Below are 26,693 nucleotides of genomic sequence, written 5' to 3'. Positions count from 1 at the left end.
TAATTAATAAATGGAATGTCATCCATTTCATTTCATAGAATAAAATTTGCGCATGAAAAGTGAACCATAAAAGATTGATAAGATAATCATTAGCATTAACTAAGATAAGCTATTATCAGATGATAAGTTAGCATTTATCACCAAAATAATAACATTGACAGCACTGATTACTAAACTAAAGCATATTTCCAAGTTTTAGTGTAAATTGAAGCTAAACAGTTGGTTAGTGAAATAATCAATCGTTCGTCATTTCTCGCAGATAATTTTCATTGGTTAGCTATAATCTCAAAGTTATAATTTTCAACTAATTCTTCATAAATATTTCTTTTTTTAAAATTATACATTGATTTTTCTTTTCTTTCTTTTTCTTTTTTTTTTTTTTTTTTGGTTTATGAAAATGGTTGAAAGTAAAATGGAACTTTTGCATGAATCTAAAGTATTGATAATATAATAGTCAAATTTATTAGTTAGTATCTAAAGCTAAAGTATATAAGTAAAGTGCGAACATCTGCTGCGAAGTCAACAGAACACATTTATCCATCAATCCTTCCTTTAGTTTTGTGAAATATTTGTTGGACGACGTCATCGTGCTACTTCGATTTATTTAGTTTTTCTTTTTCTTTTTTTTTTCCCTGTTATTTTCAAATATTTTAATTCAAAATTTAAGGATTAACCACAATTAATTCCACTCCAATTTTTTATTCATGACAAAATTATGATTAAAAAAATAAATAAATGAAGTAAATACCCAAAAAGAAATCAAAAAAAAAAAAAAAACTTTATTCAATAATCAATAACAAGTATGAGGATATGAAAAAGTGATTTGAATTAAAATTAAATGTGTTAGTATTTGTTATATATATATGAAAGTAGCAATGATTAGCTGTATGTAGTGTCATCAAAAATTTAGTTGTTCCATTTTTTTTTTCTTTGACACAATTATGAATTTCAGATTTTTCATAATCTCATAAAAAAAAAAAAAACGAACACTCATAATCTGGTCACTATTGTCCGGAAAATTAAATTCTGACGAAAATTTGCTTCAAACTGCATTTTCTAACATCCTGCATTCGTGGTGAATCAACAAGCAGTCGTACAAGGCATAAATCCGGAAAATGTAATACCGATGATTCAAATATAAATTCAACTTTTTCATTGCATCCAGATCCTCCGGTTGATCAATTCAGTCAAACTTTGCCTCCACATCAAAATCAGAAACATTTGATGCCACATTCAATTCTCAAAGATAGTTCATCTAAACTACTCGTAAGTTATTTTTCTAAAAAAAAAAAGTTAGCAAACTATATTCCACTTAATATAATTTTTAATGAAAAAAAAATTTTTTTCATTTATAAATAAATCTTTCAGTCAAAATTTTGCATACTCTTAAAATAAGCGAAAAAGTTCAAGTTTGCCTTTTTTTTTCACGAAATTTATTAGTAAAATTATTTTTATACGACTAAATTATATTTTTGTCTATGAAAATTATTTCATTTGAAATTTGGTTTCTTTATGATAATTTATTGCTATTATCAACCATTCTCAATTATCACTTAATTTTATGTGAAATAATTTGTATCCTAGTTCGACCATTCATTTTATAAGAATTAGCAATTTAGTATGCTGCAAAAAGTTAGAAAATTATAAATTAAAATGATCGAGCACTTTCGCATTTTGCAAATAAATTCAAAAATGTGTTGAGGATTGCTTAAAGAGAATTTGCTATAACGATGATTACATTTAATCCATCAACTATTGCTGTTCGCAGTTCAATGAATGATACTGAAAATGATGCTTCCCTCAATTTTTTTGAAGAATTTATTTTTTTTTAGTCGGATTAAAAAAAGAAAAAAAAAAATTATTCTACATTTGAACAATTTTTATTTTTAATGCATGTTGTATAGCAATAAAAATTAGAAATGAAAATTTTTTTTACATTTAATTTACACAAATACATTGAGTAATTCAAACTTTACTCATAAAAGATTTTTTTTTAATTTAAAAACACTAAATAAGTTATTATTTAATTATCGTTTTCACCTCAAAATCTAACCAAAATGACATATTGATGCATCGCAGATCAAAAAGTAATTTTGTTTCCCATCCTGAATTCATCCTGAATTTAAAACTTTGCCATTATATTCACGAATGCTTTTATGATAAGTAATTCGGCTATACTACCATTTCCATCCTTCTATTAAGTCATTACTATTTTTTTTTTTTTCAATTTAAAACGAAACATAAAAAAGTTACGATTATAGAAGCTAGAAGCTTTGGAATAAGCGATGAAAAATAACTACTAATTAGACAATAATTGATTGTCCAAAAAAACAAAAATTTTTTTATTCCAACTTTACCCACAACTTACCCATTATTTTCTTTAATATAAAGTAGGGCAAATTTTGAAGCATAAAGTGGACAAAATTGGGCAAATTTTTTCTGGAATTATATTTTTAATGAATCTGATGGCATTTGAAAAATTGTTATACTTTTTCATTTCCGTTTATTGTATTCATTAATTTAATTTACAGATAAGAATTTGAATTTTTTTGCATTTCAATTCGAACTCTCTCCAAAATTTAAATTCTCTAACTTTTAACTTTATGAAATAAATAAAAAGAAAATCCGATAAGAAAAAAAAAAAAATGGCATAGAATATGTGTTACTGACTGCGCTCAAAAATTTAAGGTCATTATTCATTTGTCATTGTTAGATTGTTCGTCGTACTTTTTATTTTTATTTACACTCATTTTTTTTTTTCTAAAATACAAAATACAAAGCAATATCATAGGAATAAAACTAAATTATATAATTTCAAATAATCCTACTTAAGTTAAATTTCACTTTTTCTAGATTAAAAATTTCAAAATTCCTTTGTTTTGTCTTTTTAAAAATGTTTTTTCTAAAATGAGGTGAGGTAGATGAAAAGATGAAATGAAATAAAAAATTTGACAATATGTTTTGTTAGTTCAAAATTGTTGCACTTTAAAAAAAAATGAAAAAAACGAAAAACGTAAGTTTATTTTGAAGCAAATATGAGACTAATTAGATTTTTAGTAATAAATTATTTCCTTTATTATAATATTAGACAATCAATGAAATAAATAAAATTCCCTTCGCAAAAAAGGCAACAATGCATGGATGATACCATTTTCAAATAAACATTTCACTTATTCCTTTTTTATTTTTATTTTTTTTTTAACGATTTATTAATCAATATATTTTGTTTAAAAAGAATTGAAAAAATTATTTTCTAAATATTTTATTACTGGGGAAACTATTTTAGTTATTTGTTATGTTCTATTAAAGTGGAAATTATTTATAAAAAGAAATATGTCAATAAAATTTTCTTAATATTATTATCAGTCGATAAAGCATCGATCAAAAGAATAAGCATTAAAAAAATTGAAGCATATTTAAATCAAATCTGTGCTTTTTGAAGGTGAAGTGATATGATATGATATGACATTTACTATTAATGATATTATTTCAGATTATAGACATATACTTAAATTATTAATTTAACTCCAATAAACCAATTTGGCTGAAACTTTTATTTAAAATTTATTGGTAGCACCTCGTTCATTTCACAGTTTCACAGTTTAAAACAATCTGCACAGAAAACTTTAACATTTCAAAAAAAAAAAAAAATGCAGTTAAATGAGTAGTTGGTTTTTTGCAAATTTTTACCGCTAAAAGAAATTCGAAAAAATATAGATTAGATTTGAGGAACTTTCTACCTAATAAATTTTGAAATTTTTGTACATTTCATTCTTTTTTTTTTTTTAACCAGTTAAAGCGATTTAGTGGCTTTAGGTTTGATTATAACTACTGCATCACCGAGAAAAGATTGAAAAAACTAACGAATTCCTGAAGGAATTTTAATGGAAATCCCAACTTTTTTTAAATAATGATGAAAAAAAGTCACAGTTATAAGAATAATGATGATAAGAAGATAGTAATGATAATGATAATAATGATAATGATAACGTTTATCTTATTGCCTTCTTTTGAGGACAATAATTACTTTGGTGGATATTTGTCAACAAAGACTTTCTCTTTCTATTCATTAATTCATACTTATTTGTCTCTAATTTGTTTCAAATAATTAATTTGATGATATATCTATTAGTTCCTTTTTACCTTTCATGCCATCTAATTTTTTTTTCCTTATTAAATGTATTTTCATAATAAGTTTAGAATAAGCTAATTAATTAAAAGAAATCACTTCATTCGTTTTCAGACTAGGAAATCGTTTAAAATCTTTACTCTAAAAATAGAAAATATATAGCTAGTGAACTTTTGCGCCAGATGGATGACATGTGATAAGCTGTAAGGATTTACTATTCTTTTTGCTGTGACACACAAATGATGAAATTAGTGGAATGAAAATAATTAAGTAATACTGAAGATAGTTAGTGATAATGAAATATGCAATGAACTCTTCAATAAACAATCCAAACTAATAGATTTGATCAGCCGAATAGTCAGCATTCTTAGTGGTTCGCCGTATCATTTCACTCTGATCGATTTAATTTTATAAAAATATGCAAAAAAAGCTGGCTATTTAGTACTTTAGACCTAGCAATTGCCACTTTATTTATGATAACAAAGACTGGCTATTTAGTACTTTAGGCCTAGCAATTGCCACTTTATTTATGATAACAAAGACTGGCTATTTAGTACTTTAGGCCTAGCAATTGCCACTTTATTTATGATAACAATCATAAATTTAGGAAAAGGCTTACAGATGTTCTTTTTTTTTCAGCTTTACTTTTCATGCTTAATCCTTTCTTTCTTCTTTTCTTCATTATATAGAAAATTCTGGTTTCATTCCCAGCAAAATCAGTTGAAAATTACTTTTTTGTCCTGGCTACATGTCAATTTCTATTATTTTTACTTGCTACTAACAAAACATGGCCTTATACCAAACAAAAGTAATCTTAGCTACGAAAAATTGAATTAGAGTTCTGAACAAAGTTCCATCAGTATCGAACGCTGATTGGAAAAAATTTTTCAAAATTCTTTGCTTGATCGTTAATAGTTCTCGCTTTTATACAAATGCTCACTATGGACATTTGCGCAACAAATTACATGCCATGATGCTTCTGAATCACTCTCTTGCATAAAATAACAGAAAAATTTTTGAAATTCAGTTAAATATGTCGATAAATTAAGGCCATCAATGAAATGGAACATTTCTTCTTCCTTTCTTTCTCTTTCGACACTCCCACTTTTATCTATTATTTCCTCGCAAATATAGAATGAAAAATAAACAGACATAAACCACATACATACATACATTTATATAACTGACAGACGATGCAAACATGCATTAACATACATAAACATTTGCAAGAAATAAGAAATAAATAAACAAATAAATTGGCAGACACAGACATGCACCACTGTGCTACCTTTGTAATTCAAATTCAAAATTGACGTCAGTGCATTAAGATAGGAATAAAAATGTTAAATGGAACAACAATTCGGCAGAATTTTGTTGAGTGAGAAAAACACTTAAATTATTTTCAAATGAACCTTTTATTTTATTTCTTTACAATTAATTAGTTTAAATCAGTCTCCTTGTTTAACAGTAGGAAATTGTAAATAAACAATTACCGATACCTTACTTTAACTGTGTGATTCATTGAAATTATAATAATAATAGAAATATGAGCTAAACAAACTTTTGGATTTATGTAAGTTTATAGACTTTATTGCAACAACAAGAAGCAAAATAATGAAAAATTATAAATAAAGTGTTATTTTAGACATATTCCTACTTTTGAATTAGTCACAAAAAGTATGAATCCTTTAATTTTAACTCTGTCTAATTAAAGTTTCAATCTATTCTTGGTTATCTCAGGAAATGAAGTATTAAGAAGGCACCTGCAATGTTTATAGCAAAAATCGCCACTTATTGAGAAAGAGTTAATTCATTTAAGATATCACCTGTAGCTATCGATCTGCATAATAACCAGGTATAAAGTAGAAAAAGTTTTGCTATGTTTTATACACTTCAGACTTATCGTATCTGGAACAGAGCATCCATCCTACAATTTATTCTTTTTTTTTAAATTAAACTTACAAATTCAATAATAGCGTGAATGTTTATCGAAAAAACTGAACAAAAGATAGACTTAAATTCTTTTTTTTTTGACTTTAACTAAAAATAAAGGATTTTTTAAATCAATTGACCTAGAGTAAAAATCAGTAAGAATAAAAGCATTAGAAATACATATATATATATATATATATATAAAACAAATCAATCATTAAAATACTTCAAACTACCTGAAAAGACAATACTTAAAGTAAATATAAAAAGTTATCCAGAATTATTATCCTTCTGTTTTGTTTAGCATTTTTAATAAATTAGCTATTGATTTATTAAATGGCTGTTCCAATTAGGCTTTTTTTCCAGACTAAATTTATTCAACCTTGCTGGTAAGTTAAAACTTTCGACACAAAATGCATATTTAATATGACTTTTATTGATTAATTCATTGCTATTCTCCGAAATAATTTCTTTTCTAAGATTTTCAAACTGTCATAGTCATAGGTCAACAATTAAAAAACAATTGTGACAACAGGTTAATTTATTATCATGTATCGAAAATTCTAATTATAAATTTTTTAGGAAACTCGTCGAAATCGGCGGTTAGCAGACGGAAGTGGCAATCTATCACCAACTAATATATCCACCACCTGTACCCGAGTATCATTCGGTCAGTCTACTATACCGACAGGTTTATTTATTTTCATTACATGATTCATGCCTATCTGTATTTTCATGATTATTTTTTAGAACTTTTAAGAATAATGTAATGTGATGTATTGATATAGGTAAGCTTAGTAGATCTGTATGATTTAGTGACATTTTAAGTGCAAAATTATTCAATCTCAAAACATTCGCCTTTCGTTTTTGCTGCCTTTTTTAGATGTATCATTTAAAAAGATTTGTTTAAATGTGCAATATTTTGCAGTAAACAAATTTCATTTAAAATTTTCAGCCTACATTTTATTATTGATTTATTAATTATTGTCTCAGTGAGTTGATTAAAATTCAAGCGATTAAGGATGTGAAGCAATTGAATAATGTATGAATTAATCAATCATTTAATTTGTAATCATACATGATTAATCAATTAAAATACGTCTGATTTAAATGTGTAAAATGAAGAAGTCAAATTTTGTTTAACTTCGATATTCATTAATGTCAACAAACATTTATAGGATAAAAACTAATGCGGTACTTCATTTCAGTACAATTTGAATTACAAACAGGTTTAATTGGTTCATCAGCATTCAACAGGCTGGCCGCCATCGCCGACAGTGACCTAGAGAAAACAAGCAATTTGCGCCAGAGGCGAACCTCTCTTCCGGTCAGTCCGAATGCTTTCGCTTCAAGCAGAGCTGCTGTAAGTTACAATAAATTTGAACATTCTCTTATTATCATTGAATTTTCTGCTTATCATAGCAAACACAATTATTTATCATGCCTTCTTAATAATCAATTAGATATCCTTTAAAAAGTTAATGTTAATTTTAGTAACAATTTTTATGTTTACGATTAATATCTGAAATTTATTTAATATGCAAAAAAACTTTTGTAATGAGAAAAAGAAACAATTTTGTCGTCTTTGCATGTTAAACACATTACTTTGAAATTGAATTTCACTTAATAAAATTTGTAAAACCATTAAAATCTTTTAATGAAAATAAATGGATTATTGAATTTCAAAATTTTGGTCACAATGAATCAAGGGAACTTTTGAAATGAAACTTTCGTCGAGAAATATAAGGACTGTCAATTTATTATGCATGGCTATTACATGAGAGCATTAATTTCAAATTAGAAATTGCAAAAATTTATAAAATAATTCATAGATTGGTTATTTTATTTTTAATTTAGCTAGTTTAACCATTTTATTAAGGAATTGGTATAATAATGAAATAAATTCTTTGCAAGAAAAGAAAAATAATAATTTAAAATATTGAATGTAAATTTATTCTGCACAGTTTACTCTTTTATTTTTATTTTAAATAGAGATACTTTGAAATCTTCTTTTACTTTCTCATAATGGTGTGATTGTGATAAGTATTAGTAATAGTAAACAAGTAACACAATATATTAAAACTTTTTGACTTTTCATTTCTTATCCTGAAATATCTTTTTGATGACTTTTATAATAACATATCACAAATAGAATACTTGAAATAAGTGACAGTAAAATGTGAAAGTATTTGCTAATAATTTATATTTTCTTTATTAATAACTTACTATTCAGTCATTTGACATTATATATCATATTTACATTCTTGAAATTAAAAACAAGCAAAATTGGTGAAATTCTATTTAAATTTTTTTTTTTCAGTTGCAAAGTAACCTGATAGAAGCTCGTGGACTTATAGCAGAAATGCTAGCTAATAAGGATTTACCGCCAATGGTTATTTCAGGCTTGAAAGCAGTAGCCACTTTGCTAAATCCTCAACCAGTTTGTCTTTTATTTCAAACTTCCAAAGTTTTTTGTATTGAAAAATTTTTAAATTTCTACTAAAATCGTAATAAAAACAGGAAATATAGGCCAATTAACCGTTTTACGTATGCCTTATAAAAATGCCATTTATCCTGAATTTTTCAACATTTCTCTTTGTCATTTCATTGAATATCTTAGCTGAGCTTATCTCTGCATACAATAACAGTTGCGCAATTTTTATTTTTTTTTAAATTTTACTTTTTCCCCTAAATTCTTACCTCCCCTAAATTCTTACAACAATAGTTCATAGTTCATAGGTCATCTACTCAAATGGAAACAAAGCATAATTTATTCATATTCTTTTACATTTATGCACATAGCTATCTGTACAAAACTTCGATTTGCATATGCATTTGCTGGTAGATACCATCTCCACAACTTCCAAAAAAAAAAAAAAAAAAATGAAATTTTTGACGAGAAATGACGAGAAACGAAGTTTTGTTGTTTCTTATTGATTGTAGCATTTGTTAACATTATAATTTTACAGCCATCGATCAATTTGCATTTTGATTTTGGTCTTCCAATGGTTGTAGAAAATCCATACAGTGGTGAACAACTTCTCGTTGCTACGGTTAGTTATTCCTGAAGAGGACTATTTTCAAGGGATTTAAAAATTTGATATGCAAGAGGTCATCTTAGATATTTGGTAAATTGCACACTTTCTTTTTAGCAATAGCTAAATTTTGTATTACTTCTTAATTCATAAGCCCAGCACTCTATTCCCCTTAAAAAATTTGAATATCATTTTCCAATTTTTTTTTAAATTATAAATTTTGCAAATCTTTCATTTTCAATTGTGAAAAAAAAGTGTTGTTATATTCTAAAAGACAAACCTGTGCAAAATAAATTATATTTTAGATTACGAACTTTAAAAATATCAGTAACTAATCACATTTCTTAATTAATCATATTAAGATAATGAATCGTTTATCTATAATTTAAAAAATTTTGACACTGGATAAATTCATTTTTGCTATTATTCTTATATTTCTTTTCGTAAAATATTTTGGTGAAAGATTCAAAAATAGATCAAAATTCACAATGGTAAATGTGATCTCTTTTTTTATCTCGCTTTTTTTTTTTCATTTTCATTTTTACTCAATTTCGATTTTTTCTTTTCTATTTTTTATTTTTACTTTTTATTCTATTTTTTTTCAGCTTTTCTTCTTTCTTTTTTTTTTTATTTTCTCATTTCAATTAAAATCACATCATGGAAACTTTCCCTTGAAATAATTGTCTTTTTTCTTCTAAAGATATGCTTTGTGTGGTTTTCATTTTCTGTTGTGAAGGAAAAAAGAAAATGAAGTTATAGTTGGTGAGAGAATATCGAATGAATTCATACACTCATTCCTTACTTGTTGTTTTGCTTACGTCATTAAGTTAAGAACTGCAATTTACTTCTGTGTTTATAAACTTCAACGGCAAGTAAACATCCGTATAGCTGCATTGAAATCTGAACAGATTTTGCTAAACTAGATAATAATTTACTAGGATAATAATTTTCATTTTCTGACAAATGGATAAACTATCTTATAGTACTTGCTACACCATTTTAAAATTCACAATTCTTTTAAGAGTAGGCTTTTCTTCAAAAAATTATTCAAAGTTTATTCAAATTTTAGAATGATTATTTGATTTCGTTGTTTTGTTCTCCCTTTCATCGGAACTTATTATTAATAATTACAATCGACATATTAACTAATTCCGATTTTGCATGGCTCTGGTAGCATTAAGTATCATCGGTTGTCCGATCAGATAGATCAATTTACTAGTCTTTTACATTTTCTTTTCTCCCATAATGTTTTGAATAATAGAGCTGGTCAAATATTATTTTTGAAAATATACTAAGACAGAAAAAGGTTTGTTGATTAATTAACATGCAGTACAGTACACTTCTGGTAAGCAAAATATGATTAAATACGATTCTTTCGACTGAGACTCATAATATCAACAATTGAATCATTTATTTTTATATGGCAGAGGTCAAAGTATTTACTTTTAATATATGCTAGACGGAAAGAAAGACTCAAACATTATCAAACATATTCAAAGTGTTTTTTTTTTTTTTCACTGTTACTATTTTATTCTATGTTTAACTGCTTAACTCATCATATTTATATTCACACAAATTTTTGTCGATTAACATTTAAATTTTATTAATTCTGCGAAACACTCTCTGAAGCACATATTCAAAAGTATATTTTTCTCTCTATACTTTTATCTTCAGTTATTTATTTCAATTTTTCAACTCCATTCTATACTTATTATCTCCAATTACTTACTTCTACCACTAATCTTCTTATCTTACTGGAATAACACACACTCATTGTATGCAAGGGATGCAGCAAAGATTTCCAATTTCCAATTAATCTTCTGTGTCGCTGTGTGTCCTTGAAAATGTTTGAAAAGAGATATGCGACAATGATGAGTTTTGTCTAAATTTACATATACTTTCGAATTCATGAACTTCTCACTTGACTTTCATAACTTTTTTATATAATTGTAGGAAAATTGTATAAGTTTACTATGATTTTTAATTTAATTTGACTATTACGGTATAGTTTTGTAATCTAAAATATCTTTCGCTATGTAAGAATTCATTTTCATATCTATCATTCATCGATTAATAACTTTATAATTTTTACATGTTGTATCAGGTTATTAAAGAAAGCGTTCTGGCACCATTAACTGCAATAACTTGTAATAACTTACGCAGTGAACAAAATTTAACTAAGTGTAATGATGATCCTTGATTTCAACTGTGTTAGTAATGATTATGACGGTGGCTAGTCTCTTAATCATTTTTAATTTTTTGAAAATACAAAATTTAAATTTACGGAACTGCTATGTAATGGAATACTTGTATGTTACGTATACTTACATCGAATACTTATATCAAAAGTCATTTTTCACTTCGCTTATTTCTTCAACTTATAATTCTTTGTTTTTTTTTTTTCAACAGCCAACCTCATTGTAATTCTAAGCTATTTCTTCTTATTAGCACAATTCATTAAAGTCATCGTTCACTAGGAAAAATGATAAATTAAAAATGTTGTATCTTAGATGGATGCACACTGTTACATGTATATATTTATGTGGTCATATAATAATTAAAATTTTTTGTTGCATTATCAGATTGGAATTGTAAACTAACCAAAAATTTTAGATGACATATCATTGAGATAGGAAATAATAAAATGGCATATATATTTGTATCCATTAAAATAAATGAATCAATTAATTTCATAGAATGGAAATGGAAATGAGACATACAGGAAGATAATAATGTGTCACCTCATGAAAAAATAATTTATGACAATCATTTTTTTTTTTTTTTTTTTTTTTTTTATTCTTTTCTTTTGCAATCATTTTAGCATATAAATTAATATAAAACTGAATGTGCAGTACTGCATTCACGAATAATTTTACATTTCTAACTAATATCACTTACATTTTTTTCTTCAATTTTGAAATCGTGCAATGATGAAGGGATATTCTCATGCAGTCATTTGAGCACATAAATTTAAACAAAAAAAAGAGAAAAACTCTCTTTATAAAACTATTCACGCGGAACTTTGCTGTATACCGTGTTGTATTTCGCGGTTGGAAAGGATTGTGTGATCAGGTAATAACGGGTTGGACATTATTAATAAGTGGGGAGAGAAGAGGAAAATTATCTGCTGGATTAAATTAAACGATTGAGTAATGGAAATGCACTCATTAAGGATTTCACATTAATGAATTATTGGACTTCCGAAATATGGTCCTTGTTTAAATTCATTTGGTAGATGGGAATGTAAAAAGGAATGAAAAAGAGAGATTAAAGGAGGAAATATTAAAGATTGCAATAACTTGTTACAATTATTAGAGTATATTTTCATGTTTGTTGTTTCTTTCAATTTCCTTTGTCTCAACTTAACTATTCTCAAATGATAAAAAGTCCAGGAATCTTATTGGATAAGTCATAAATGACTATTTAAATTGTTTTATTATTGACTTTACAGAAAGAAATTTCTTAGAAACTTTTAACTTGTTGCTAAGAAGGATGTAAAATGTTGACCTTAAAAATAAATAATTTTTGCAAATGAATAAAATTGGTCATTTTTCTCATTGAATATGTAAGTGACCTATTTATTATAGTTTACCTTTTCTCTTACATAAAGAAATCTTATTCTTTATACAGATTCAGAAAATAAATCCGCGGAAAAGGAGAAAAGGAGAGGTCAACCGTTATGATCAAAACAATTTATTATGGATCTGTCAAATTGGTTAGGATCAATAAAAGTATCCTCTCGTTCCCTTATCACCTCTTCAAGTTAGCAATAAAATATCAAACTACTATACTTATTCTAAAGCACTCATTGAAGATACTCGCTGCTCTACAACCACTGCTAAAAACCTCTGAAACAAATATCTATCTTGCGCCCCGCACTGTTTAACTCTTGCAATGAACTGTTTAGGAGGATTTATTGAGATTTTATACTCTTAAAGACCACTTTCCCGAAATATCAGTCCTTCTGCTTGGCCGGATTTCCATTCTGGAAGTATCAGCTTAGTGAAGAAATCGGATTATCAAAATTATTTCTGCAGTAAGCACAGACTCTCAATGCAATGGATTAAATATCTTAGCTGATAAAATCAAAAGAAGTTAAATGAGTCAAATAAATATTGCTGTTGATATGGTCGGTTGTGGTTAGCATGATTCACTCACTAGTTGTCTGGACTGAGATTCGAGATTTCATCAAGAGTTAGTCAAGTAGATGAGAAATGAAAAGTGGAAAAAGATGATAAGAAAGAGAAAGAGCAGTTATAAAAAAAGCAGAGAGGAAAGATGAGAAGAATGTTGAAGAATTATCAGCAAGATTACACACGCCGCATCCGGTAGACAACATACTTTATCAGCTTTCTTTGTTATCTTCCTCATTTTATTATCATTCTTATCATTAAAAGAACTTACCTATTCTTTAACGCTAAGCTAGCATAACCCTGAATATCTTCTGTAAATAATATTAATAACAATAGCAATTAATAGTAAATAATAAAATAATAATAATGGCAATATTACTGCTACTAATAATAATGATAATAAGTATCAATAATAATAATGGTATTAATAATAGTAATAGTAATAACAATAATAATAAATATCAATAATGATAATAATAATGATAGCAATAGTAATAAGTGTCTTTAATAATAATTATTATTATTATAATAACAATAATTAATAATAACAATATATAACAATAACAATACTAATAACAATATATAATAATAGCAATATTAATAAGTATCAATAATAATAATAATATTTATTATAGTAATGATAATAATAATAAGTATCAAGTGATAAATAATCAAATTATTGCTACTGTCTAAATTAATGATAGGATGTATGCGCTTAGCAACTTGTCACATTAATAATGATAGAATACTTAGCAATTATCATTATCATTAGCTATCATCTACTTAATAATTTATTCTTGTGTTCTTTGGAACGTAAACAATCAATAAATTACCACATGACAAGACAAGCATATGCAGGCCACAATAATTGTCCTCATTATCGGTGAATTATGGCTTTACTGATTCAAATAATATTTATTGGAGGTAATGAATACCTAACATACCTTTTTCACTTTTTCTTCTTTCTCTCTTCACTCCTTCAGCTTTCTTTTCTCCCTACATTTCATTATCTGGTTGGTCAAGTTGAATGTGTCGGCTTGTGTTGCTTTTGTCAGAACTTCAAAACTTCTGCTTTCATTTAATTCTTACTTCATTCTATACCACAAAAAAAAAGAAAAAAAAAATCTCAGACTCATCTTCTAAGCATAATTTGCCGTTCTTATTTGTCACTTTGCTTTTGCTACATATGCTCTTCCATATATTTTTCTAAGTTATTGTTTTTTCCCCACATAGACTCATTTGTTATTACCTGAAATTGCATTTGCTACTGCATTACATCACGCAACAATGATACGTACAATTTGCAGTGCAGAAAACATAGCAAAGAAAAAAGAAAAAAAAAAAAAAACATGGCAATTATAACTTAAATGAAATGACAAAAAAAAAAAGTAATACCTATATGATATTTGTTTGCAAAATGATACTTATGTTATTACCTTTATAATAATTTTCCATTTTTGATAGCGTTATTCAAAAAGGTATTGTTGCTAAACATTATTGCTTTTGGCATAATTCCTTAGGTATTTGAAGTGTAGGAAGTTCAACTAATATGTCTTTTAGAAAATTTTTAAAGCGCTTTTGATGAATAATAAGTTTATTATTCTGTTTGCAATAGTTAGTTGTCTTTCTCGCAATCATATTTTTGAATTTATTTGAACAAGGAGTTTATCTGGCTACTTGAGAAATGTTGTGTACAAATATAGCCTATATATGCATATGTATTTATGAATGTATAGAGAACTTCAATTTCAATGCTCAAAATGGATGCATACCTGAGAATTTATTCAGGATATTTTGTTAGCTTATATAAGTTCATTTATCTTGAAATCATTCCTCTGCATTATCCGTAATTAACGCCATGAGCAATAATATTAAGAATTTAATTTAGCTTTATGTGACAATAAAAAGGACAGATATTGCAGGATTTATTGCAGATTGTTATGATCTATCTTAATAAACAAGAGACTAAAACTTTATTGTAAATGTTATTGTATTAACTTAAATATAATCGTTAATGGAGTAATATTATTTTGTTATTTTCATATTAACAGCTATTTTTATTCGGTTCATTTTGAAATATTCAACAAAAATATAAACATTGAATAATGAAGTTTAATAATTTTTATTTGGTTTGTTTATCATTAAATTTGATCCTCAGCGCTGTCTAACCATCTTCAGGAAAGAAATTCAACAATAAATGTATCACCGATATTTAGGCGTGCATATTCATTCATATTAGTAAGCTGCTAAGCTTAATCGCCACTTGGCTTTCACTGATTCTCTGTTGTCAACTGTGCTGATTGTTATTGGGCACTAATGATTTCTAAAGTGGAATTTCAATTTTCAGCCAATAAATAAAATTTTACTTAGTTCCAACTGTAAATTTCAAGAAGTTCTAAGTACTGCTCAGCTGGAAATAAACAATTAGACGAAAACTTCTATCGCTTAAATTTCCTGAAATTCTTTCGGTAAGTCAAAAAATGTCATCAAACTCAAAAGGGATCACCAGAAGTGAAGCACTGGATGAAAGTAATCAATTGGATCATTCTCGACATAATCTATACGACAAGAAGATAACAATGATGCGAAGTTGTTCTGAGGTGACACCACGAGTAGATTATTATTCCTCGTGGCCCGGTCAGTTGGCGCATTCTAGATCAGGCGCTTCAAGCGAAATGCCGCTTATTGGTGAATGTCGCTACTGTGATCAGAGCTGTCGCTGTTCTTGCTGTCCATGCTGTGATCATCTTATCATCATTTATGCACCGGTCTGTTCAAATTTCCAAAACAAAAATAAAACAAAAAAAAAAAGAAAAAACTTGAAGTCGATTCTTGGAGTTTTCATCTTTTATGTCTTTATTTTCAGATATTGTTTTTTTTTTTTTTTTGGATGTTATTTTTTTATTTCTTATTTTTTCATATTTTTTATTATTCTTTTCTTTATGACATTGCCTATGCACAGAATATTATTTTTTTTATCGTTTTCTTAAGCTAAAATTCTAAAATGGACTAAAATCAATCATTACAAGAACTGAAGCTAAAATTCATAGAAATTTCAAAAAAAGAAAAAATTTAGCTAGAAAATAAATAAAATGCCTTTTTAATCAAATGTTCTTTTTGTCAAAGAGTTCGCGAGGTCATACAGCGGTCAAATAAGAATGCAGTCTAAGAGGGACAGAATTATATTTCATATTTTATAAAACCTAAAGTTGCAACTGATCTAATTCAAATAAAAGTTTTTTTCCTGAATTTTTTCCTGAAAAAATTAGGTATCACTATTCTGTTTCTGTTCCATTTTTTGATATGACAGTGTAAGAAAGAGTTAAATGCATTTTCGTTTGTAGAAGCGCTCCCGCAAAGAGAGATATTTTATGAACTAATGCATCTCGAGCTTACGGCTTATGAATTTGAATTAATGCGCGGAAATTTTTGCTTCAAAACTTTTAAAAATGGAAAATATAAATATTGGAGAAGAGAATTCAGCAATTGATGGATTAACTCTAGCTATCACAGCTTAAGTTCAGTTCAGTAATTAGAATTTCATTTAAGATTTTTTGTGTTTAAAAATGAAACCTGAAATTGAAGGCTGATATATTCTAGTTTATTTTTTCCGCTGTTCTTTTACTTTATTTTTATTCTGACTACAACATAAATCCATTTTGGATATGAACTATTAGTTAATGATGAACGATATGTAATATCTAAAATGCAATATCTTAAATTTTAGCTGATAGAATGAGAAATTATTTAAGTGAAGTATATTTTAATTAATTTACTTCAAACTATATGAAATTTAAACTATTATGAATTTCTTTATATATCCAAATATAAAGTTTTTTAATCCATTTTTTCTTTTAATTTCTGAGATTATCTTATGATAATGGAAATCAACAACAAGTATTAAAGCAAAGATTACACCTTTACCTTTTATTTACAGCATTTACTATTGACCATTACATTCCTGTAATTAATTCATGGCGAATTTGCACCTATCTCATTCTCTATTCATTACAAAATGTCGAGAAAATGAAATGAAATGAATGTGACACATTAAGCTCTGTTTAAAGTTAACTTTCATAAAAGAGAAAAGTTTATTGAAAAAACTTTTTTTCAAATATTCAATACATATATTTATATTAATATATGAAAAAAGTCCAATAAATGAATGAGTGACAAAAAAAAAAGCAAAACTAAAACAGTAAAAATTGAATTTTTAAAGGACTAAGTGGAATGAAATGACATCATTGCAACAGCTACGGGAAATTTTGAGAAGGATTAAAATATGATAAAAAGAAAGAGAGCAATCATCCCTATAACTTTTTCAGATCGATATATATATATATAATTTTTATCATTTCTCTTTTGTAATCTCCATTCTCTGCCCTTTACCTGTCTTTTGATTAGGATTTAAAATGTTGAAATAGTTAGATATATTGCGAGTGATTAAAACAAATTCATTAATTGTAATTTGCTTTTAATTTAACGAATTAATTTTAAATCGTGAGATGTTGAGAGAGAGTTTCTCTGAGTGCAGTAGCACATCACGATTGCCTCGTGCATTTTGCATACCACCACTCTTCTTGCATCTTGCATATCACGATTCTGCCTGCATCTTGCGTGCCATAACATTTCTTGCATATAGTTTCTGTTTGCAGTGCTTCTTGCTAAAAATTTTCTAACTTGCTAAAATTCCACTCTTGCATTGTGATCGTTTCTCTATGTTAAATGTTTTCTTCATTATCATTGCATTTGAAATAATCATTCAAAAGTTGACGTATTTAATGATTTTAGATCATTCTTCGTTACTTAGTTAATTAATTGGAGCTAAAACATGGAGTGTTTATTTTTAAAGCTAAAAAATTTTGAATTTTTTTTTAAAAGTTCAAGAATTTGTTTTTTCTTTTTTTGTTTTTCTGTATATGAAAAATGATTTTTTTAAAGTCTTATTTTTCATCTTTCATAGTTTAAATTGTCCTATCACTGTGCAAAATATTCATTCAGATCTTTTGTTTGATAAATAATTTTTTTTTTTGGCCAAGATAGATTGATTTTAAGTTTCACTGGGCAATATTGAACAGTTGTACAAAGTAGACTTTGCTGAGGACAAACATATGGAATCCGAAATTTGGACTGATGTCAATGATGTTCATGAGTTGTAAATAATAAATCCGAAAAATAAATGCATTAATCCCCGTTTAATGGAGGGATAAAGTAACTCCAAAGCCTGAATCAATGCTTCTATGTAAGAATGTTAGAGCCGGATATGATTTATTAGCAGGCCGGAAAAAAGAAATTGATGTAGCATGAAGAAAGTGATGCTAGCAGAAACGATTGTAGAAATGATTACGTCATTAATCATTAATCATTAATCACTAATCACTAATCATTAGTCAATTGTTATGTAATAGTTTTGCATTTTCAACTTTTCTTGATAGTTCCGCCATTTTTTTTTCCCATCTCATCGTTTGAAACAACTATAATAACTTAAAAGAATTCTTAAAAGTTGCAAAAAAAAAAAAAAAAACTTTAAAATCTTTGTTGTTACTTCTAGAAAATATTGATAGGTGATCGGATTCTAAGCTGTTCGTAAAAATAAGAAAGGATTAATTAAATATACTATGTAATGAAAAGAGTAAATGTAACTTTCTCGTTTGGATTTTTATTCAAATTTAGGAAATAACCTATCATAGATCAAAGAATGATACCTCTTTTCGGGTATTTGAGCAACTAATTATTTTATTTACTTCATGCATTATTCGTAATAGTTTTATCTAATAATAAGATCGATATTATTATCTTCACATATACATTGTAAAAAGTTATTTACTTAATATTAATAGTTTAATTAATTAATTTTATTTAACTTTATAATTTGCTTATAGCGCGAACGTTTTTTTTTTTTCGAATTTTAGGAGTTGATTGTATTCTACTTCATCAGTTGATAATAAAACTCACTTATCATGTATAATAAAAAGAATTTGTACTGTAATACATATATTCTGAAATACTGACCTTATTTAAACTTATCATTTCTTTTTTTTTTTTTTTCAAGCAACCATTTATATCAATCAATGTTTAAATAATCAAGAAAACAAGTGGTTTTTTTTTTTCCATTTTATTCTTTCAATTTCTTAGTTCATTTTTCACATTAGTGAAAGTAATTGAACTAGATTAATTAATGATAAACTTTTAATACGAACTTTGTGCTCCCATTTTATCAGCACATGAAATAGTTATCAGATAGCTTAAGATCTCATAAACTGCTAGAACTGCTAAGCAAAAGCGCAAAGTGTATCACAAATTAGACAACAGAACAGATGTGTTCCATCGATTGCATTTGTCTGTAATCCAAATTGATATTTAAATGAAATTGATTTCCGTCACAGTTATCTCCAACATGATGTTAGTTTCACTGAGTGTAGCAAGGATTTCTTTTTTAATCACAAAATAGTGATAAGCCATCAGTTACACTTCTAAATTATCAATCACACTTCTGAAAAGACTTTTTTTTTAATTTAACATATTTTTTTCATTGCTCACATGTGATATTTTTTTATATTTATGAATTTCATTTTTAAACTATAACATTTGCATTTTTTTTTTCTTTTCCAAATAGTATAAACATTCTGGAAAAATATTCTTAATTCATTCATTCAAATATTTATTTACGTTTAATTGAATTACTCATATTGTCGTCATTCATCTCTGAAATTTCCATTTGTGTTTTTTTCATACTATTCAAGCCGTAAATATTCGTTGTTTGGAATAAGTAGTTGAAAAATCTTTGAACTCTTTTCCATTGTTGATAATAAACAATCATACCGAATTTATTTATTTATTTTTATAGTCAACAAAATAAAGCCATCCAAATTAATGTTTAATAACTATTTGTAAAAGATTTTTTTGAAATTTGATGAAAATATTTTTTTAATAAGGTAGAATTTTTTTTTTCTCACAAGTTTTTGACACAAACAAAATGCCAAGAAATTAAAGTTATGATTCTTAGCATTTTTATGAATTACAAATGTTAATTTTTAGTCTTCAAAGCCACGTCTTTCAAGTATCACATTCTCAACGGTAACAAGTGCTACCGGACTTCCGACAATTGCTGCTGAACCTTCCAGGCCACGATCAAGCAGGTTAGTCAGAAATTTTGCTGCTTGTGAAAAGTTTCTTAAATATTTTGTTCCTAAAATAAACTTTCCTTTTTTGATATTAGTGAGCTTTACTAGTTGGATGAATCATTTGCTTAAGTTAAGTTCCAGTTAAGTTAGAAAAAGTTAAAGCTACAATTTCTTCTCTTAATCAATTGAAATTGTTTATATGATTTAATACAAATTTGGAACCATTAATAATACAGTCTTAAAATAAACATCTTTTTGTATAAACAAAATCAAATTTTACAGCTACTGGAAGCAACCGGATCGTGAAGGCTGTAAAAGTGGAACTAATCCAGAGAATAAGCATCACCTTCAGCCACAAACATCCAGTACTCCTATAACTGATACTAGTACATTAAGCGGTATTATTTTCATTTTGTCTTTTAAGATTTTCATTAATTTAAATAATTACTTTTGTCTTGAGGAAAAAAAATTTTTTTTTTTAATTTTAAATAATTACTTTTTTGAACGGATTCATTTATAGATCAAGGAAAGCAAAAGGAGGACACTGTGTTGACTAAAATCTCCAAAAGTAGTTCAGGTACACAGGATGGTGAGGATGATGTGAATATTGTGGCCTGCACTAGGTATTTCTACAGCATTTAATTTAATCATCAAAAATTTTATATTCACGAAGTGAGACTTTGAGCTGTTGCACATTTTTTGCTATAATATGGAATGAAACTATAATGTTAAAGTTTGATTTTAAAAATTTTCAAATTGTAGTTAGATAGTACGGTTTAAAATTTAGATTTTCTTTTTTTGAGTATCAAAAACAGAAAGTATTTTACAGTTTGGAACGAATTGAGGAATCTGTGATACGTACATCAGATGGTACAAATTATAGTTGTAAGGAATTAAATTCAGATGATGAATTAGCTAGGATTGCCGAATGGGGCTTCCCTATTTTCCGTTTTGCTGAACGTTATCCAACAACAACACTTAGCAGGGTATGTGTTTTTTTTTTTTTTTTTTAACAAACTTTAAATTTGCCTTGGAAAGTTGCAAATAACTTTAACAATATGAAATTTAAGGAGTTTGAAGTATGAAGTTTTAACTTGAATAGATTTTTTTTTTTAATAAATAAAATTCGATCATAAATTCTCACTGTTCTTTCATCTATTTGTAAAGCATACAAATTTATTCATTCATATCATGAAATTATAATATTTCATGTTGTTATTTTTGTTTCAGATAGCTTATTCAATATTCCGTGAACATGGTCTGTTCCGGATTTTCAAGTTGTCACCAAATAAATTTTTTAATTTCTTTCATTCATTGGAATGCGGGTATTGGGACATTCCTTGTAAGCATTTCTTTCTGATAAAACAATTTTATAATATTTGTTTTTACAATTCATTGATTGATTTCCAACTATAGTGCTATTAAATGATAATATTTTCAATTAATTAAATTTGCAGATCACAATCGTATACATGCAGCGGACGTGTTACACGGGTGTTATTACTTGACATGTCATCCAGTTTGTGCATTTCTCGGTACACCAACTAATAGTCCTCCTGAATCTTCGTTATCTATTTCTGATAACTCACCATTACCTCTCTCAAACAGCATGAGTACACTTGAAGTATGTGCTGTAAAATTTTGCAAAATAATTCATTTTGATTTTTTTCAGTAAATTGAAACTATTAGCACAGTTCTCGATAAATTCTCGGTATTCGATAAATATTTCAAAAACAATATAAATTATTATTGTAATTCTAAAAATTTTCTCAATAATATTGAATCTTATCAATTGCATAAATTTATTTTTGTTCAAATGAGAGAATAATTCTTAGATATTTGTATATAATATCTATTAGCAGTATCTATCCACGCAATAATAACTCAAAACGTAAAGTATTTTACTTCAATTTTGTTAAAATTAAAATATTTAATAAAATAATCTTTTTTTTTTTCTAATTTAAAACTATAATTGTTTTCTTCTAGCTTATGGCTTTATTCACCGCAGCAGCAATGCATGATTATGATCATCCGGGACGTACAAATGCATTTCTTGTTGCAGCCGAAGATAAAAAAGTTTGTCTTAATCCCTTCAATTCTAGAAATTGTAATAATAAATTTAAAAAAAAAAAAAAAAAACATTTCTTTAGTTAGCAATTGAAAATGACCCTATGCATTCTTCACATTTTAATCTTATCAGTTATGGAAAAATTTCTGATTATATATCAGATTAATTAATTAACGAAGTTCAGACATTTTCGATTCTCTAATTGCTTTATTTCACAGGAGGATCTTTTATGTATTTTCTTTGTTTTGTTTACATATTATTTTTCTGTCAATATTCTGTTTTTAAACCAAACTGCTTTTGCTAATTGAGACGTAAACAAGTTATTAATATCAAATTAATCCAATTTAACATTCATTTGCATCAATTAACTGTTTATTTTATTTTCAAATAGGATTATTTTATTGCGCAAAAATAATATTTTTCCAAATAAAAAAGTTACCAGTAGAAATAAAATTAAAATTAATGAATTAAATGTGGAAAAATCCAAGGTAATCAGTCTTTGTACAATTTTAACAGTTTTATAAATTTTCACGTGGATACAATAGAAAAACTAATAATTGTAAAGTGATGATGAATGATTAAATGGATACTTTAATTAATTGAATTTTTTTGCGCCTTATTATTTCTCTTAATCTTCGATTCGAATATGAGTTAGGCCTCGTAAATTTCCTCAATTTAGAATAAAAAAAAATTAAGGTCAATTTAGTTAAGATCAATTTTAGTAGATAATTTATTAGATATCTGGTAGATAATCTATTTCAATTTAGTAGATAATCTATTAACATTACGAAAAGTACTTTTTCCCAAATTAAATGAGGAAGATGAAAAATTTAAAAAAAAAAATGAAATCTTAATTTTTTTGTATTACAGTTTGAATGAGATGAAATCAAAAGTTATAATTAAAATCAGTATGTTTTAGGCTATTTTGTACAATGATCGGTCAGTATTAGAAAATCATCATGCCGCTGAATCATGGCGTCTTTTATCGAAATCAGAAAATTCATTTATTGAAACTTTAGATGCAGCTGAAACGAAACGTTTTCGGTAAATTATTAATTTGGTGATTATTTGTGTTTTAAAATTATCATACAATTAACTGATAATTTTATATGTTAAACTTTGTGAAACTCACACAAAATTGCTTGTAATGAAACATTTAATAATTCAATCAAATTATATTTAGTTATTTATCTATGCTGAAAATACTTTATTTTAATGATTGCTATTGTTAAGAGATGGATATACTGCTAACTGCTAAAAATCAGTGATAACCTTTGACATTTTCCTCTTACAGATATCTTGTGTTGGAATATATCCTTGCCACAGATCTCAAACTACACTTCGATATCATAATGCAATTTAATGAAAAAGCACCAGATATGGATCTTAGTAACGAATCACATCGTGTGATCATTTCACAAATGCTCATTAAATTTGCTGATATCAATAGTCCTTCTAAGCCATACCCACTTCATCGTCAATGGACTGATCGCATTTGTGAAGAATTTTATGGCCAGGTATACACTTGAAATTGATAAAATTGATCCAATGCTCATATTCTGTCATTTGATGAAAAATAATTCTGATTAATCATGCATAAATTAAATTACTAACTGATAGCAAAGTGTTTAAATTAAGTCTTAATTTCGGTTAATTTTTAGAGTTTTTATCAGTTAGTTAGTTCATTTAAAGATTCTCTCACCCAATTTCAAATTTTTCTTTTTTTTTTTCTGATAGATTATAAAATCTTATTTCTCCTAGGGTGATGAAGAGAAAAGACGTGGTATGGCAGTGTCACCATATATGGATCGAGATGATCCGGCAGTTGCCAAATTACAGGACTCATTCATTTCTCATATTGTTAATCCATTAGCTGTTGCATTGAATGAAGCTGGTTTGTTGCCAATTTTGCCAGGTTTGGAAGAACCTGAATTAATCATTAACCTGAAACATAATCATCAGAAATGGCTCAATGAACTTGAAGGGAAAATGACTTCCACAAAAGTTATGGAATCAGGCAGTACTACTACTACTACTGCTACAACTAATGCTATCACTCAGCCAACTTCATTATCACTCAAAACAACTAATCATGTTATCGTCGAAGAGGTTCACTGCTTGTTATCATAAAATATTTCAAATCAAATCATTTTACTCCTCTTCTTCTGTTTCTCTCTCATTGTTATCATCCTATTCTATCTATTCCTTATCACAAATGTTACAGTAAGCAATATATGACAAGTTTTTTTTTTAAGTTAATTAATTATTATTTACATAATTTGTTAAATAATGAATCTATTTTATTAAATTAATATTTGAATTTTATCTCGAAAGATTTGAATATTTTAAATTAATATTTGAATAATATTTGAATTAGCATTTGAATTAAATGATGAATCTATTTTAATTAATTTTCATTTTCTTTTAATCTAATTTTTTTCAGAATAGTAATGAAGAACAAAACAGCGAATCGTGTAGTAAAAATTGTGAAAATGAAAACGGATATTCAAGTGAACATATCCAGGTAGTTTTTTTTTTTTTTTTTTCACTTCTGTGACAATTGTTTTTCTCTATTAAACCATTAAATTAATTAATTTCGTATAATTAACTTATGAAGTTATGGAAAATTTTTAAAAATTTGTACTCTATTTTTGATCATTGTCTTTGTTTGAAGTACTCCGCCTAATATCCATCTGAAAGATCAACAATTAAATTTTTTAAAAAAAAAATTCAAAAATTAAACATTTTCAGTGATATTATTTTCATGACGATTGGTTGGAAGCAGCTAGTACATACTGATATTTTCTATTATATGTTTTGTCCTCAAATAAATTTTGCTTTCTCATATACTGATTCTATTTTTTGGAAATAATTTCTTCTTTCAAATAATTCCTTTCAACACAAATTTAAATTTTGTTTTTCTTTTTTAAATTTTATTTCTTCTCTTTCATTACCAAAATCAGTGGAGAATTTCTTCGTGATAAATGATAAGGATTAAAGATAATCTTTTTTTGTTTTGTTAACTATTATTTGATAGAATTGTAATAAGTAACATTGATATTAAACAAGGAATTAATTTAAAATATATTCGGTTGATTCCCTGTTTTTTTTTTTTACCAAATAACAAAATCATTGAAACAGAATTAGATCTTTTGTAAATTGCTCCAAACTTTTGCGGAATAATGAACACAAAACTTTGAAATCTTTCATTTCAAAAATTATACAAGTTTCAAAAATCAAAAATGTTGAAATACAAAAAATTTTACAACTAAAAGCAATGTTGATTGGAAGATTTGAACATTTTCAATGCTTGTAATAATAAAATCCAATTATATGTTAAAAAATGAATCAAAAATGATTAAATAATATTAGCGAAAAGATAAATATATTTTTGTTTACGTTTGGATCATTTTGAATCATTTTTAATGCATATGGTAATAAATGCTTTGAATAATAAGCAGAAATAAATTTTGAATGAGAAAATTAGGAATGGGATTGTTAGTATCTGTGATTTTATAATATTTCGTTTTTTTTTTTTTTTTTTTTTTTTTGTTTGTTTGTTTGTTTGTTTTAGTTTAATGTTATGGACAGCTCTTGAGATTGAAACAGTATTTAAGTGATTTAATTATTTCTATTAAAGTAAACTAATTGAGAATCATCGTATTGTAAATTTCTTTGTCCACTTCTACTACTGCTTCAATGTTCATTTCTCATTTGTTATTTCCAAGGTACTTATGCTTCTCAGTGTCAGTCATTGATTGAAATGCTTTAAAAGTTTTAAGAAACAAAAATTCTATTTTCTTTTGTATCAGTTTATTGTATCATTTGTTGATGGTTTAATATCAATGTGTTAATTTGTGGACTTTAATTTATATTAATGAATATGTGTTCTATCTAATCAATCATCAGTTGCTTCTCTCTTTAAAATGAATTTGAATAAGTTTAAATCATTGTGGATTAACTCTGTGATAAGCTGTATTGCTTTCAGATAGATTTGTAATGCTAAGACTCAATCCAAGAAAGGTATTATTGTCACAATTTGGTTTTCTTTTTTTAATTTTATTATCAATTAATTCATTAAATTTTATTTTGAAATCTTGGAAAAAGGTATAGAAATGGACCAATTTATGATGTTTTTTCATTTTTTTTTTTTTGGTTGAATATTCTGTCCTTTTATATATGCAATTTCTTAACATACTTTGCTGCATCTTTTTTTTTGCCCTTTTAATTGTTTTACCAATAATTTTTACTTTTTTTTCGTCGTGAAGTTTT

At 26.4% G+C, this 26,693-nt stretch overlaps 2 protein-coding genes across 2 annotated transcripts; both read left to right on the top strand.

Annotated features, from left to right (window-relative positions):
* Nucleotides 1–1,224: 1,224 nt before the first annotated feature.
* On the top strand, nucleotides 1,225–9,129 carry Bm7791 (Uncharacterized protein; the record flags this gene model as incomplete). Its single annotated transcript, XM_043078422.1, has 5 exons — nucleotides 1,225–1,266; nucleotides 6,644–6,752; nucleotides 7,291–7,424; nucleotides 8,382–8,501; nucleotides 9,031–9,129. 5 exons carry the CDS (start codon nucleotides 1,225–1,227, stop codon nucleotides 9,127–9,129), a joined length of 504 nt encoding a protein of 167 aa, XP_042934356.1.
* A 6,580-nt stretch (nucleotides 9,130–15,709) lies between these two features.
* Nucleotides 15,710–25,175, top strand: Bma-pde-3 (35-cyclic nucleotide phosphodiesterase family protein; the record flags this gene model as incomplete). The annotated part of the gene is made up of 13 exons (XM_043078421.1): nucleotides 15,710–15,997; nucleotides 20,268–20,368; nucleotides 20,636–20,751; nucleotides 20,874–20,976; nucleotides 21,183–21,339; nucleotides 21,584–21,695; nucleotides 21,811–21,977; nucleotides 22,340–22,429; nucleotides 23,341–23,465; nucleotides 23,716–23,938; nucleotides 24,183–24,530; nucleotides 24,865–24,945; nucleotides 25,173–25,175. The coding sequence occupies 13 exons, from the start codon at nucleotides 15,710–15,712 to the stop codon at nucleotides 25,173–25,175; spliced, it is 1,914 nt and encodes a 637-aa protein (XP_042934355.1).
* Nucleotides 25,176–26,693: the final 1,518 nt, after the last annotated feature.

The sequence above is a fragment of the Brugia malayi genome, assembly GCF_000002995.4.
Source record: "Brugia malayi strain FR3 genome assembly, contig: Bm_v4_Chr2_contig_001, whole genome shotgun sequence".
Lineage (NCBI taxonomy): Eukaryota > Metazoa > Nematoda > Chromadorea > Rhabditida > Onchocercidae > Brugia > Brugia malayi.
Note: the sequence above shows the minus strand (reverse complement) of the source record. Positions and strands in the feature narration are given on the sequence as shown.